The sequence below is a fragment of the Bos mutus genome, chromosome 22, assembly GCF_027580195.1.
Source record: "Bos mutus isolate GX-2022 chromosome 22, NWIPB_WYAK_1.1, whole genome shotgun sequence".
NCBI classification, from domain to species: domain Eukaryota; kingdom Metazoa; phylum Chordata; class Mammalia; order Artiodactyla; family Bovidae; genus Bos; species Bos mutus.
Genome location: NC_091638.1, coordinates 56,874,524 through 56,890,482, shown reverse-complemented (window position 1 = coordinate 56,890,482; position 15,959 = coordinate 56,874,524). Strand labels below are relative to the sequence as shown.

General features: G+C 41.3%; 1 protein-coding gene across 5 annotated transcripts in view; it reads left to right on the top strand.

Annotated features, from left to right (window-relative positions):
• The window catches only part of PPARG (peroxisome proliferator activated receptor gamma), a 123,749-nt gene that overhangs the window by 83,552 nt on the left and 24,238 nt on the right, over positions 1-15,959 (top strand). For all 5 annotated transcript variants that reach the window (XM_070359416.1, XM_070359415.1, XM_005902846.2 and 2 more), the window contains 2 exons: positions 4,464-4,602; positions 10,084-10,283. In XM_070359416.1, coding sequence (XP_070215517.1) covers positions 4,464-4,602; positions 10,084-10,283 — 339 coding nt within the window. The remainder of the gene's footprint in view (positions 1-4,463; positions 4,603-10,083; positions 10,284-15,959) is intronic.

Genomic DNA, 15,959 nt, shown 5'->3' with positions numbered 1-15,959 from the left:
CTCATTGATTCAGCCTCTGTGGGCCATATCATGTTAAAGCTGACTTCAGATCTGACACAGGGCATTTAATCTCATTGTAAAATTTAAATACCACTCAGGTCTCATTGTACCTGAGGTTTTATTACTAATAAAGCAATGAAGGAGAGGCTGGAGAAAATGTTTTAAGGAAGAAATAAGCAGGCTTTATGTTCTCACAAGCAAGTGTGAAGATTTTATAATAAAAATATACACAAAGCAATTTATGGTGACTGATGCATCTCCATCACACCAGTTCATAGACTTCATGGTGATCAGAACTCTGAACTGTTGAAATGGCACTTCATTTTTGGACACTGACATAATAAAAATGAGTGTTTCTTTCTTGGCAATGAAGAAAATTTGGGGGAAGCCTGCTTCATTCATCAAGTAAAGAAATAAGTTTTACAAAAAACACTAAATGAGAGCCTTGTATCTTCCTCTCTAGGTTTCTTGAAAAAGTCAGATGACAAGAAAATGGTTAGTTATCATGAACTTAGTCTTAAAAAATTTTTTTTAAGTAAAAGCAGTTCCAAGCTTGTACTGGGGTTTGTATACATTTAGTTCAAGATTTTATGTGTATGGTCAGTGCATATATGATATACAGAATGATGATCCTTTAACATTGGAATCATTACAAAAAATGTGATACTCTTTGAAAGACATCATAGGGGTCAAAACAAAAAACAAATCACATTATAAACGTTAAACTTAAAAAACATAGTTATTTTATTAAAAAGTCTTCATCTCCAACCATGCCAAAAAAGGTGAGTACTCTGGGACCTGTCAGATAGCCGAGCAGCATTTTCAACTACTAGTATTGGGTTTTAAAAGTGAAGCTCAGAGAAGCAGCCAAAGATATCATGAAATATATATGACCCAATGGCAAAAATCAAAGCAAGATTTCTCAACAGTATTTAACAGTGGCAACAGTTCTGTACTTTAGCCTTCTGTGAATCAGTCAGGGGGGAAATGCCTTTTAAATATTTAAAGCATCTTAGAACCCTCTGAGAATTAAAGAGGTTTACCTTTCCACCATACCCTACACAGGACATATCCTTTGAGATAGTGCTGATCTCACAAGAGGTAGGGGAAACTCTCCAAAACATTAGTAGCAAAACAAGCAAACAATCCTAGGTCTTGAACTGCAGCTTCAGGCACACTTGGAGGGGCAGAGTTTCCTCATGATAGATGCCCAGCTTCTGAGTTAAGCCAGAATTCCCAAGAGAGTCTGAAATAGTCATAAGTCAGTGGCACTCCTGACTTCCAAAAGAAGGATCTTCAAATTCTCTTTGGAGGAAGGAATTCCCAATTTTTACCCTGTAGGATTCTCACAGTTTAAGGTCAAGAAATGACTTCAAAGTGAAATATCAGCAAGCACATAAACAGGCAGCTAGCTTGATGACATGCATCAGAGGTAAACAGGCTTCTCCACCCCTACCCAAGAATGCAGATATTGGAACTGCCTGGTCCAGAACGTGCAGCTGTGTGTGAGTTGTTTAAAGATAGAGGGCAGAATCACAGCAATGAATGAACAATAATAGACTATCAAGAATGACCAACAGCCTTGAAAATAAGTGAAACTTCTAAAAGTGAAAAATATGATCATTGAAATAAAAATTCTATGCAAGGGTTAAATAGCATACTGGACACAGCAAAAGAAAGGATTACCAAACTGAAAGATATGTGCAAAGAAGTTATTAAGAAAGAAACCAACAATGTTTTAAAGAACATATGCCACCTAGAATCTGCTAGAATTTGAAGCCTCTTTTACTTCTTGAAGGATTCATAGGATCTTTGAATATTAAAAATATGTCTTCTTTACTAATGAAGAGTAATATACAGAACTCTTCTCACTGATGAACTTTGGTGAGAAATGTTTGCTTTTCCTTACTTTTGCCATTGCATTTTTTTTTTCATCTTATTTGGCTCTTCTGATGTTTACCTTTGTGATCAACATTAATGGCAAGAAGATAAAAAATATAAAAGAGAAATTCAGAAATATGGAAGGCTTGAAAAGAAAGTCTTAACATCTAATTGGAATACAAGAACCAATGAACAAGTGAAACCATGATGCAGAAAACGTCCAAGAAGATAAAGAAATCCATGGCTAGACACACTACGGTAAAACTGCAGAGTACAAAAAACAAAGAATTAAGTGCAACCAAAGTCAGTTGACAGCAGACATCTCAACAGAAACAATGAAAGCATAGAGCCAATGGAATCCAGACTGTTAAGAGGAAAAACTGAGTACCCTGTGACTCTTTCAAGAATGAGAGCAAAATGAAAAGGTTTACATGTTAAAAAAATAAAAAGACTAAAATAATATTCTTCAAGGATAGTAAGCCATAGAGAGGAAAATCTCTTTGCAAAATCTATATGTAGTATGATACTACTTAATAAAGCCCTCAATCAAGCATACCTACAATGTATTATTTAGTTTATAGGCTGTATGGTAAAGCTGTGTTTTTTTAAAAGGTCAGGGAAATGATAAGCTCAAAATTAGGGTTATGGTTATATTGTCAAGCAGCCACAGGAGCAACAGTTGGATAAGGGAAGAACACATAAGTGCATGCACATGGCTGGTTATGATTTTAAATCTTGAGTTGCATAATGGGCTCATGTGTGATAATTATCTTACTATGTTTTATAGTGAAAGTCACTCAGTCATGTCCGACTCTTTGTGACCCCATGGACTGTCACCCGCCAGGCTCCTCTGTCCGTGGGATTCTCCAGGCCACAATACTGGAGTGGGTAGCCATTCCCTTCTTCAGGGGATCTTCCCTACCCAGGGGTAGAACCCAAGTCTCCCGCATTGCAGGTAGATTCTTTACCAGCTGAGCCAGCAGGGAAGCCCATTATGTTTTACAGTTACATGCATTTCCTACATGTTTGTAATTATTACATTTAATAAGATAGCTTCAAAACCTGAAAGGAAAAAAGTGTGCCAATGACCTTTTAATATCTCAGTCATAGTTTAGAATCTCAAAATATCAGAGATGGCCCAGGAAGGAAGTTAAATGACACATATTTATTCAACAAAATAGTTTAATGGGGCACTATTGTTAGTGTCTGGGTTAAGGGTTAGCCCTGTCCCCAGGGAGCTCAGAATTATAGTTGAGCAGTGAGAGAGGGGCAGAAAATAAACATAAATAACTAAATTATGTGGCACATTAGGAAGTCATAACTGCTAATGGAGCGGGGAGATGGCAGGTAAGAGCAGAATAAAGCAGAGCAAGAATTGCCGATGAGGGGTGGGGACAGGGACAGGCCACAGTATTGAATAAGGTAGATAAACCTCATTAAGACGTTGAAACGTTAACACAGCTTGAAAGCAGTGAGGGAAACAGGCAATTGTATATTTGGAGCATGAGCTTTCCACATGAGAGAAGGAAGATGAGAGTGCCTTCAGGGCTGGAGTTGTGACAGCTAAGATGGAGAAAGTTGCAGTGAGGTAAGCTTGTAGGGTATGACCAGGACTTCAGTGGTGGTCGTGCTGGGTTAGAGATAATGTTAGATTTCCAAGTGAAGTTGTCAAGTAAACAGCTGAACATACTTGTCTAGAGTTCAAGGTAGAAATCTGGAGAAAGTCAAAATGCATGTCAGTGGTAGAATCAATCCTAATTCAGTGCTTTTTGTATTCAAACAGGGCCAGATAAATTTGAAAGAATTAAAAAGTGGGTTGCATGAGAATGAATGCAATAGAAATGAGTAGGAATATTCTCAACAACAACAAAATGGAGTTAGAAAACATTTCTCATTAGAATTTTTTCAGGTCTTCAAAAATAAACATAGCAGAATTCAGCCTCAAATTGACATGTTTGCTATTTTGAGATAGTGCTCAAGTTTCTGAGAACATATATATTACTTCTCCTGTTATTTTCTGTTATCTCTGTTTGTAGGCTACAGTGGTTATGGAACACTCTTTCAAATGCATAAATAAATGAAACCAATTTTGTAGGAAATTATGCAACATAGAGAATTCCAAAAAAAATTACCCACATGTGGATTTTTATTGGCCTTGCTCATGTTTTAGAATGAAATGACTCTAAGTTTGCCAAACTGCTTAGCACAATTATAAGGTTAGGGCATGCTGCTGGAATGATTTACAGAGAGACTGAACTGATTACATGGTGTTTTATTTGCATTACATTAAATCCAGAGCACTTCTTAGAGCTTGCTGAAATCCAGATGTGGGGCCAAGATGCACTGAATGACATCAGTGGGTTGTGGTCACTAAGAGCTAAAAAAGGGACACTGGAGATCCTCTGTTTCTTTAGTTTATAGCAGAGAAGACCGAGAGAGCTTAAGTGATTTGTCTAAAGTCACCACTGACGGAACGTGTCAAGAGCCTACAGTATCTAATACTCAGGCCAGTGTGGCTTTCAGCCATTGTCACAAACACTTAACACTTGCTTCTTTTCTCCCTCGCCCATATTCCTTTGTAGGGTTTCTTCCGGAGGACAATCAGATTGAAACTTATTTACGATAGGTGTGATCTTAACTGTCGGATCCACAAGAAAAGTAGAAATAAATGTCAGTACTGTCGGTTTCAGAAGTGCCTTGCTGTGGGGATGTCTCATAATGGTAAGTGAGCACTTTGTGCCCGCACTCGACGCTTCTCATCACGGCTGCTAGACCCGTAGACCCGAGGGCCGTGGCTGAAAACGTGTTCAGTTTTCCCACAGATCGCCAGATTTCAGAAGACTGCATGCCAATAAAGCATTTCTCAATTAGGTCAGAGTTGTTCGGCTTTAAGTGTGAATCCTTCTGTCTTGTAGTTGGGCATTTGCCACGATGGGAGAAAAGACTGGGAAGTCTGGGTGGTAATGAAAGTTACTGTAGTGTTCTGAAACACATGTAATGTGAGAGTTGTGATTAATTTTTTGTGTTGCTTTAATAGTATTAAAAATAGAATTATATGTGTAAGTAGTTTCTACTTTTTTTTATTTTATAGTCGTATAGTTGACTTACAAAGCTGGGTTAGTTTCAGGTGTACAGCAAGGTGACTCAGTCACACATATGCATTTATCCACTTTTTTTTTTTTTAAGATTCTTTTCTCACATAGGCCATTCAGAGTATTGAGCAAAGTTCCCTGTGCTATACAGCAGATTATTACTAGATATCTATTTTATAAACATTAGTTTCTACTTTAAATGTAAGAAAATTCTGATTTATGGATATGGAACTTTAGTGGTATATCAGACATAGATATACCTTTTTTTCTCTTTGCTATGCAGAAATGAGCAGAACCCTATCCTTGACTTTGTACAGCATACAATTTGTGGATTAAGCAAGTATTTTTAAAAGTTTCACAGAACTTCAATAGGAGAGTAAAACATTCTACTTTTTTGAACCTGTATCTTAAGTGAAGCTTATAATTAGGAGTGTCAGCTTAAGGGCAGGACTGTTAAAGACCCATGTTTTCATGAACTGTAGAACTAACTCAGTACAATCATGGGACATAGCCCTGTTTGAAGAAATAGCTCTTAATCGCCATTTGGCTTTCATTGGTTGACTGGCTCACAAAACAAGTTTTTGATGTAACTAGGTAGTATTATATTTGTCAAGTATTCATCAATTCTTTCAAAAGTTATTATGGGCTTAGAGATATATTGATAAAATGCCAAAGTAATCAAATTAAGTCTGAAGTCTAATGTCATCGTATGCCCTATTTTTCTTTCTTTTACCTTTTCCTCTCTCAAAACTTATCTGGTAAGAAGATATAATATTTGAAGTCAGCTGTCATCTATGAGGACTCAACAGCATCTGTGAAAATTAAATTTTTGTTCCATCATGCAGATTTTTTTTTAAACAGCAACAATCAAGATATTTGGGAATCACTAATTGAATAGGTCTTCTACCCTTTAAAAGTGGTTTACAAAATTATATTTGTATCGTTAATACGGGGTAATTTCCTCTAAAGGCAAGAATGTATTTTGAATAGTTCTACCAACTATATTAGACAGGATAGAAGTTTGGTCCAACTTTCCTAGCAGATTACATCTGCTGTCTATACAACTTCAGTCATTAATTGCAGGATAATTTGCTGGTTTAATTCTACCAATTTCCTTTTTATTTCAGACTTCGTAAAGCAAGGGTACGTTTTCAGTTGAAGGATTACATTTTAGGTGATGTGATCATGTTGCAGTAAATTTATTTTATCTTTATGAAGGAATCTTTGACTTTGAGGTCATTGTTATAAATACCACTTAGGAAAAGATGCCAGTTTTGCTTTCAATTATATTTACTTTTTGTCCTTTAAAAATTGTCACTTTTCATATTGAGGTACAATATATTTTCTGTTGCTTGCACACATTCATGTAAAATATATCCCCTATTGCTTGTTGTTTATAGGCAAATAATTTAAAATGCAACTTTTATAGTATTGATGGTATAATTTTCTCTTTCCAGAAAAGTCAAAGCTATCATAAGCATGATAATTAGGTCATCTTTTGCCTTCTTGTGACCATTAGCTTACTCTATTTAGAGAGAGGAGCAGCTTTGTAGAGAGTGTTCAGTTAATTCTTACAAAGGTGAAAAAGGAAAGAAATTAAATATCATGGTATCAAAGATCATACTTTAGCATTTACAGGATTGCAAACATGACTAAGAAAATCCCTTTTCAGGGTTTTTTTGTTTTTTTTTTTAATGGAAAAGGGCTGCACAGAAAACAGCTAGGTTTTCCCTATTCCATCCACTTTAGACAGAAGTTTTATTTTTCACAAATATTAAAAGTTAGTGAAACCTTAGCTTTACAGAATTAAGCATCTTTGGCTTAGACGGTAAAGAATCTGCCTGCAATGCGGGAGACCCGGGTCAGTCCCTGAGTCGGGAAGATCCCCTGGAGAAGGGAATGGCTACTGGCTCTGCCTGGTGAGCTACAGTCCATGGGGTTTGCAGAGTCAGACACAACTGAGCAACTAACACTTACACTTTCACTCGCTTTACTGATTAGGATGTTGTAGTATATAAATGATGCCTTTTTTCTTTTATTAAAAAAAAAAAAAAGCCGACAACTTTCAAAATACCTTCTTGCTGCTAAGTCACTTCAGTCGTGTCCGACTCTGTGTGACCCCATAGACAGCAGCCCACCAGGCTCCCCCATCCCTGGGATTCTCCAGGCAAGAACACTGGAGTGGGTTGCCATTTCCTTCTCCAATGCATGAAAGCGAAAAGTGAAAGTGAAGTAGCTCAGTCGTATCCGACTCTTAGTGACCCCATGGATTGCAGCCTACCAGGCTCCTCCATCCATGGGAGTTTCCAGGCAAGAGTACTGGAATGGGGTGCCATTGCCTTCTCCCAAAATACCTTCTTAGCAGCTTGTTCAATTCTAGAAAAATGGTTTCACAAGTTTCTGTGGCTCTTCCCATCTTAAGGTAGTTCTCTTCTTTCTGGCAAACAGAAGCACCAGTGTATGTTGCAAAAAAGAAAAACCCGAATGGCAAATGACTTTAAACTGCAACATGTTACTTTTTGTTTCTGCAGTCTTCTTTGTGGTATGGGGGAAATCTCCCCAAATTCAAATAACTTTCAGAAGATATAACAGAGTGAAAAGTCCTAAGGCAGAGGCTGTGGTACCCACACCTTCAAGGCGTTCATTACTGCCCACAGTCCAGCCTCCACCTCCCTCTCCCACTGCTGCTTTTTCCACTTACATTTCAGACAAGCTGTATTCTTGGCTGTTGCTGCAAATTACCCGGTGATAGAACACCTCTGGGGCTCTGCTTCCTGTGCCCTTCCTTCCCTGTCAAAATCCTACCTAGTGTTGAAGGCCCAACTCAAACACCTTCTCTGCCATCCGGTTTCTGATTCCCCATTCTTTCTCTTCTGTGAGCTTCTTAACCTCTCCTGTAAGCACCACATTCTCAGAAAGCAAGGGAGCAAACAGACCTGTATTGCCAAAAACCAAACTATTGAAAACAGTAAAAAAGGAGAAGTTAGAGAGGGAAAAGTCAGGGAAATCCATCAGGAGGCCAGTGCAATACTGTGAACTCAGAGATTGGGCATGGCGAGAGGCGGCGGCATTGAAAGAAACATCACAGCCATGACCAATGAATGCACATGTCCAAGGGGAGAGAGGTTGTCAGAGATTATTCGAGGTGCTTAGTTTGGGTGACAGAGTGAGTTAATCAAGAAAGGAAAACAGGAAGAGGAGACAATTTGAAGGGGAAATAAAAAGTTTGATTTTCTGTTTCATTAAATCATGGCTCAGATGGTTAAGAATCTGCCTACAGGAGACCCAGGTTTGATCCTGGAGTTGGGAAGATTCCCCTGGAGAAGGGAATGGCACCCCGCTCCAGTACTCTTGCCTGGGAAACCCTGTGGACAGAGGAGCCTGGTGAGTTACAGTCCGTGGGGTCACAGAGAAACACGACTGAGCCACTGACTTGAGGTGCCTATAGAATATCCAGCGTCCACAGGCAAAGGGACACAGGAAGAAGTGAGAAATAAGGATACAAATCTCAGGGAAGAAAGGGCAGGAGTCTTTAGCACATTTTCTGCATTAGAGAGAAAACTTGAACTAGGAACAACAGAATGTAAGTGAAGGAAGAGGGGCTGTCACGCAGTTCTGGAAAATAGCAGACAGAAAGATATGGGGAGCCAGAAAGGCAGAGACCAGTGTGAGAAACTTTTGAAATTAGAGGGTGCAGAAGGTCAGCAATGTGAAGGGCTGGGAGGAAGCCGGGGAGCTCAAGCAGAACGAGCACTTAGAACAGGCCCCTAGATGTGACCGTTAGAGGAGCTGTAGGGGCCTTTGTGAGAGCAAAGTTTTGGTGAATTTAAATGAGGAAAAGCTAGATTGCAGTGGTGCTGTTCGATCAGTCACTCAGTCGTGTCCTACTCTTTGTGACCCAGTGAACTGTAGCCTGCCAGACTTCTCCATCCATGAGATTCTCTAAGCAGGAATACTGGAGTGGGTTGCCATTTCCTCCTCCAGGGGATCTTCCCGACCTAGGGATTGAACCTGCATCTCTTGCTTCTCCTGCATTGGCAGGCGAGTTCTTCACCACTGAGCCACCAGGGAAGCCCCCTTACTACACTTGATCCTAGCCAAAAGGCCAAGAAGCAGTGGCAGTGGGTTGGGAGGTAAAGAGTAAGACAGTGAGGGACAATAGCTCTTTCAGTAAGTTCAGTGGTGGAGGAAAGAGCATGGGGTGGATTGTTCTGGGGTCAGAACCTTAAACCCTGCTTAGATGGAAAGGAAGGAGCTTGTAGAAAGCAGTACAGGAGAGGGAGAGAATAACCCATGCATATGTAGGCTCTCTTTTATGTTTTGGATCTACTGTACACATCCTTTTCATCCTTGTGTCCCCTAGTCCAGTTTGTTGAGCCAGTATCTTCCATCAAACGGGTGTTCAGTAAATGAATTGAATGATGTCACATAAGACTTCAGAGTCAGAAGATGAGGCTGTAGTATCTTGCTCATCTTGACTTTGGAGAGAAACCTGGACAATGTTTAAATGTCCTCTCCAAATAGTTTGAAAAACGTTACCCCCAACTTAAAAATTACTTAATCATGGTGATAAGACTTCCCCTTGTTTTACTGTAGAGGAGCTAGAAAATAAAATGATTGCCAAGTCCTGCAAAACCTCCAAATGCGCATATTTTTTTCCCTCAAGAAAGAGAGGTGGAAAAACATAACTTATTGGCAACAGTCATATGAAAAGCAATAGTATTATTTTTCATACAAGTCTTGTTTACAGGCTACAGCTGTTGCAAAATAAACATGTTAAAAGTGGAAAAACTGACCATGAGACGAAGCCTTACTCATTGTCAAAAGCCTGATATGACTGCGAATTCACCCCTTAGATGTTAAAGGACAAAAATATTTTTAATAAGATCTTTAATCTTTAATAAGGCAACCTAATTCACTTGCCACCCCCACCATGTTCATTGCAGCATGATTTATAATAGCTAAGACATGGAAACTGCCGAAGTATCCACTGACGGATGAAAGGGTAAAGAAGTTGTGATGTGTGTGTGTGTGTATATATATACACACAGGAATATATGTATGTCTATACAGGAATGCACTCATTCATCCTGCCCTTTCTCTTCTGTAGCCATCAGGTTTGGGCGCATGCCACAGGCCGAGAAGGAGAAGCTGTTAGCGGAGATCTCCAGCGATATCGACCAACTGAACCCAGAGTCTGCTGACCTCCGGGCCCTGGCAAAGCATTTGTATGACTCGTACATAAAGTCCTTCCCGCTGACCAAAGCAAAGGCGAGGGCGATCTTGACGGGAAAGACGACAGACAAATCAGTTAGTTCTCTTCTACTGTCTTCATTTGGGGTGGCCGGGTTTTGTTGTTGTTTTCCCTTTGAGTAAATGACTTACCATGTGATGCACAGATGTGGTAAAGAATCTGCCTGCCATGCAGGAGAACTCAGTTCAATCCCTGGGTTGGGAAGATCCCCTGGAGAAGCGGATGGCAACCCACTCCAATATTCTTGCCTGGGAAATCCCATGAAGAGAGTAGCCTGGCGGGCTACAGTCTATAGGGTTGCCAAGAGTCGGACACGACTGAGCAACTAAGCACCCATGCATGTGTGTTGCACACACACACACACACACACACACACACAGAGTACCATTCTGTGGTTGGCTGGTACCTACCACAGGCTGAGTCTAAAATAGAGGAGAGAGAGTGTTTTCAGATACAGTAAGTAAACATTATTTTAAATAGGGAAAAACTCCTTCAAGCTCTCCTAATAAAGTTTTTGAGACTAGAAAGGTACAGGTCATCTTGGTGGTGGGTTCGTTGCTAAGCACTGTCCAACTCTGCAGGAGTTCATCTTAACTTGAACAAATGAACTCAGGCTTCCCTCATGCCACCACGCTCTTTCAGGATCCATATCTTTTCTTTTCTTGGCATCAAAGTCACTGGCCACATTTGTAGGCCTTCAAGCAGCCCTGTTTTTCTCTGGGAAGGGCCTGACCTAGGTTTGGAAAAGGTGGTCGATCCCATGATTGTATCGTGCAGAACTACTCAAGTACCTCTCAGAAGTTCTCTGTGGGGCATAAAAATATATTTCGGATATCACACCACCTTTCTTTCCTTGTAGGGCTGTCTTGATTATTATTCCCAGGGAGCTGGGAGCCCTGTCCTCGTGTTGTGTGTATGAGTTTTATCTTCTCAGAGGCTCTGAGCAGCCTGGGCTACTACGGGGGATTCTCAAACATCAGCAGGCACATTGATGACCTGTTCAGGAAACCCAGAGTGGGTGCTAATGGTGGTTGAGTCCGTTTTCCAAGAAGTAGAATTCTTCCCTGATAACAAGCTGAGAAAGCACATGGGAATTATGTTGAAACAAACTATAACTGTGCCTGAACTCTGTCCCCAGTTCTGCCATCACCTTCAACTGTGACCTGGATCCCATCTCTGGACTGCAGTTTTCACAGGCAGGGTCTGGTTTTGAGTACAATGAAGTAGGTTCCTAGAGTAGTAAGAACCACAGGACATTCTGAAGACACTGTCCCAACCCTTGAAAGCCTTTTCATGCTGTCATTTATTTTCAGATGAACACCTGCAGGAGAGGTGTGCAATTACTGAACAAATGAACAGAAATGCTTAACTCTTTCCCCACTTAATTTTATTTGGCGGAAAGTTTTATCACCCGTTACTGTATTTTGATGACTATCTCAAGACGTTATTTTTTTTTTCTTTTAGCTATACCGTAAGAGTAAAATCAGCTAATAGAAAAGAAAAACTTGTTACGCAGTTGGCTGCGTAAAAAGCCAACTATCAACAAGGGCAGTGGGTTTCTTGACTGCCAGAGAGATCACTGGTGCCCTAACAGTATTATACCTCTATCCAGCTGCTTACAGGTTTTTAAAAGTCTTGCACATTCAGTATGTTCAAGACCCACACTACCTTGCAGCTGCTGTTATTATCCTCTTTTGTATTATCCTCTTTTGTCCTCCTCCCAGAAGCCAGTCCTGCCCATTGGCCAGCAATGGCCCCGTTGACAGAGACACTGTGTGTGAAATTCCCAAGAATTTTCACCTTGGGAAAACATTCTCAGTGATGGTTTATTTTTATGAATGTTTAGAACAGCAGGAGTTTCCCACCTTGTTCTGCTGCCCCAATACCTTCACAGTCAGGAAATCTTCCTTGTATTGTTTCGTTCTTCTCGAATTCTAGCGAGGACCTACTGTCTTCCATAGGGCAGGCAACAGGTTGTACGTCATGATAAAGCTGAGTCTAGGGCTTCCCTGGTGGCTCCGTGATTAAGAATCCACCTGCCAACGCAGGAGACCTGGATTCAATCCATGCGTCGGGAAAATCCCCTGGAGGAGGAAACAGCAGAGACCACTCTAATATTCTTTGCCCGGAGAATCCCGTGAACAGAGGAGCCTGGTGGACTACAGTCCATGAGGGTGTCAAAAGTGTCAGACACGACTTAGTGAGTAAACAACAAAAAGTGGAGTCTACGTATTCTTTAAATGAAAAAATGAGGGCACAGCCAAACAGAAACGAATGGCCCCGGCCTAGCTGATTTTACTATGGAAGGTAAACTGTGTTCATTTAAAGGTTAGAGAAACAAGAAAATCAGAGCAGCCTGGCTAAGTAGAGTTAACAGTGGAAGGCAGCTTGTGCCAGTTCTCTGAGAGGCCCATGTGTGACAAGGAGCCCAGCAGGAGACCCTGAGCTGGGAGAGGCTTGGTGACCAGGGAGAGCCCAGAGCACACTGTTTACTCCACAGTTTGCCTCGGGCCGTTCAGTTTCCAGAAACTACTTTCTCACCTTCTCTTTATCTCCCCATCCAGACCTGCAATCCACCCTGGAAGTCCTATTAATTTAATAGTACCTGAAAGATAAGAGGAAAGCATTAAAAAAAAAAAAAAATTTTTTTTTCTCCAGTAGTCAAGATTTTAAATTTACACTTCCAGTGGCCAGCATACTGTGTGTTAACTGTGAGAGGTCCAGAGCCCAGTTCACCATAAATCACTTTCAAAGCTCACCGCAATTGAGTCTTTGGCTCTAAAAATGAAGGTAATTGTAGGCTCTTTGTGTGTTAGTTGCTCAGTCCTGTCTGACTCTACGACTCCATGGACTGTAGCCCGCCAGGCTCCTCTGTCCATGCAATTCTCCAGGCAAGAATACTGGAGTGGGTTGCCATTCCCTTCTCCAGGGCATCTTCCTGACCCAGGGATTGAACTGAGTTTCCTGCATTGCAGGCAGATTCTTTACCATTTGAGCCACCAGGGAACCAAGGCTCTTTATGGGATGTTAATATTAGTATCTCAGTTGTGTCTGACTCTTTATGACCCCGTGGACTGTAGCCCGCCAGGCTCCTCTGTCCATGCAATTCTCCAGGCAAGAATACTGGAGTGGGTTGCCATTCCCTTCTCCAGGGCATCTTCCCGACCCAGGGATTGAACTGAGTTTCCTGCATTGCAGGCAGATTCTTTACCATTTGAGCCACCAGGGAACCAAGGCTCTTTATGGGATGTTAATATTAGTATCTCAGTTGTGTCTGACTCTTTATGACCCCGTGGACTGTAGCCTGCCAGGCTCCTCTGTCCATAGGATTCTCCAGGGAAGAATACTGGAGTGGGTTTCCATTCCCTTCTCCAGGGGATTTCATGGCGGGTGGGGGGGAGGGGCGCGGGGGGCGGGGGGCAGTGAAGCCCCAAACTTTTATGGGGTAAATAGGTATTAAGCTGTTTTAAGGGAAAGTGCCATAAAATGCTTAATTATCGGCTTCCCCCTATAGTAACTAAGACTGTGCTTTGTCTATAATGGTTACTCAAAACGTGTTTGCTTAATTGAATTAAAAGCTGCTGCCTATGGCCTTTGAAATTCTGGACTTTAATCAGAAGGCCTTTAGCCCAAGATTTGCTCACCAACCTGGACATCATTAAAAATCTGGATGGAGGCAGAATTGCCTCTTGTTAGGGTCTGGGAAGGAAAGAGAGACTGGGCCAAATTAGAATAATCCACCCTCTGATTACACAAAACTGAAATTGAATTGTTTGGCTCTCTCTTTTCTCCTTATCTTGCAAAATCAAATTAAGCACTAGTGGAAAGAAATAGTGCAGAGAGGAATATGGGAAAGGGAAAAAATAAAATCAGAATGTGATTTCCAATGAGACTAGAGATTTGTTCTTTATCTTACATGGTCATGTTATTCATTTGATAGCATCTATCTCAGGGCTGTTATGTTATCTCTTCTTGGCCAGGACTTTTGAAAGTGAAGATTTGCATTGATAGGAAAAGTTTTGCAGAAGTGCGGACTCTTGAGAGGATGGGGGGACCTGGAAAAGGGGCCACGGCTGGTGCAGGAAAGCGATTTGGGCCTCACTGCACACCCCACTGGAACTGTTGTCATTAGGGTGGGTTCTGCCAAGCCGGGGGAAGGCTGCTCAGCATAGTGGATAACCAGTTACCCAGAACCTTTGGGAAAGGAAATGGCTTTACTGAAGAGGTCTTTCTTTAAATTTATCTTCCTGCTCCATTTAACCATTGCCTGTTCTGTCTCATTGGTGAAGCGCCTGCTAGTCTTTCAGGCCCAATTCCAGCATTTGCCTCCAGGTAAACCAGAGCTTCTCCCTTCCCCACTCAGCTCTCCTCTGTCTCTTATTCCCTGGTGCCATTGGCACTGTGCAGAACAAGTAAATGAGCAGATCAATTAAATGCTCCTTTTTAAATAAATATTTATTCATTTGGCTGCATTGGGTCTTCGTTGCAACACAAGAGATCTTTCCTTGCAGCGCACATTCTGTGGCATGTGGGCTTAGTTATCCCGTGGCATGTGGGATCTTAGTCCCTTGACAGGGCTCGAACCCATGTCGCCAGCTTTGCAAGATGGATTCTTAACCAGTGGGCCACGAGGGGCTCCCCTCCTATCTTTTAAACTTAGACGTCATACCTTTAGAATATAATGGTCCTACTTTCATTGTCCTTCCTCAAAGAATAATATTTGGGTACTTGAGGCTCTGGGTTTAGGGGAAGATGGGGAATTGGAATCACAGGATGTGGGACATCAGAGAAGAAACTTTAGGAGCACTGGACCTTTGAGCCACCCTCAGATAGAAATGGAACTGACTCTCCCCATGGTCTGTTTCCTGTCAATGGCTTGTTCCCGCCCAGACCCCTTCTTTGAGAGGGGGTCTACAGAACTCTTAAAACCACGAATATGCTAGAACCAGGGTGCTGTGTCTCCTGAAGGCAACCTGAGAACTGAATGGACTTTGGAAGTTCCCAGTGTTTGACTGTTACCCTGCTGTGATGATCACACTGGGTGTATGGTTGCCACATGATCCCATGTTTGTTGATGAAAATAAACAGAGAGTGGTTTTCAAAAAACCATTTCCAGTGCCATGGTTTGTCATAAAACAATAAATAGAAAAACCCTTGGTGTGTCTGCCAGCTTTTCACTCCATATCTGAGGGATGGTGAGGCCCTCCTGGCTGCACTCTGTCTGCAAATAAGGAATAAAGCTTGTTATTTATACTGTATTGGACTTTGGGTCCCGAAGCATCGCACTGCTTATAATGCATATATGTGGAGTCACTGTTTTTATAATTGCAGGAGCAAACTGGTGCCATCATAAAAATGGTTCTTCTAAACAGTGTGTGAAATAGGAGACTAAGGAATAGTAAAACCAGTATGGAAATATAAACTTTTGTGAAAACAGTTCTGTATCCATTTAAATGTTTGCATCCTAAAATTTACAAGGGCCGTCAAATATAGTAACTCAAACTATTGGAAAGATATCTGTCCTTTTAAATCCTATGCTTACCAGCTAAACAAAGTGTGGTCTCTCTCCCCCTTTCCCTGAGTGAGCTAGAATTTGCTCCGCTGAGAAGGAAGACACCAGACAGACAGGCCCTCAGAGGAAAAGAGCCTGGGGAACTGCAGTATAAATAAGGAGCAGAATGGTAGTTCTGTTTTGTTTTGATCACTATTGAAGGAATTTGGCTCCTGGAATC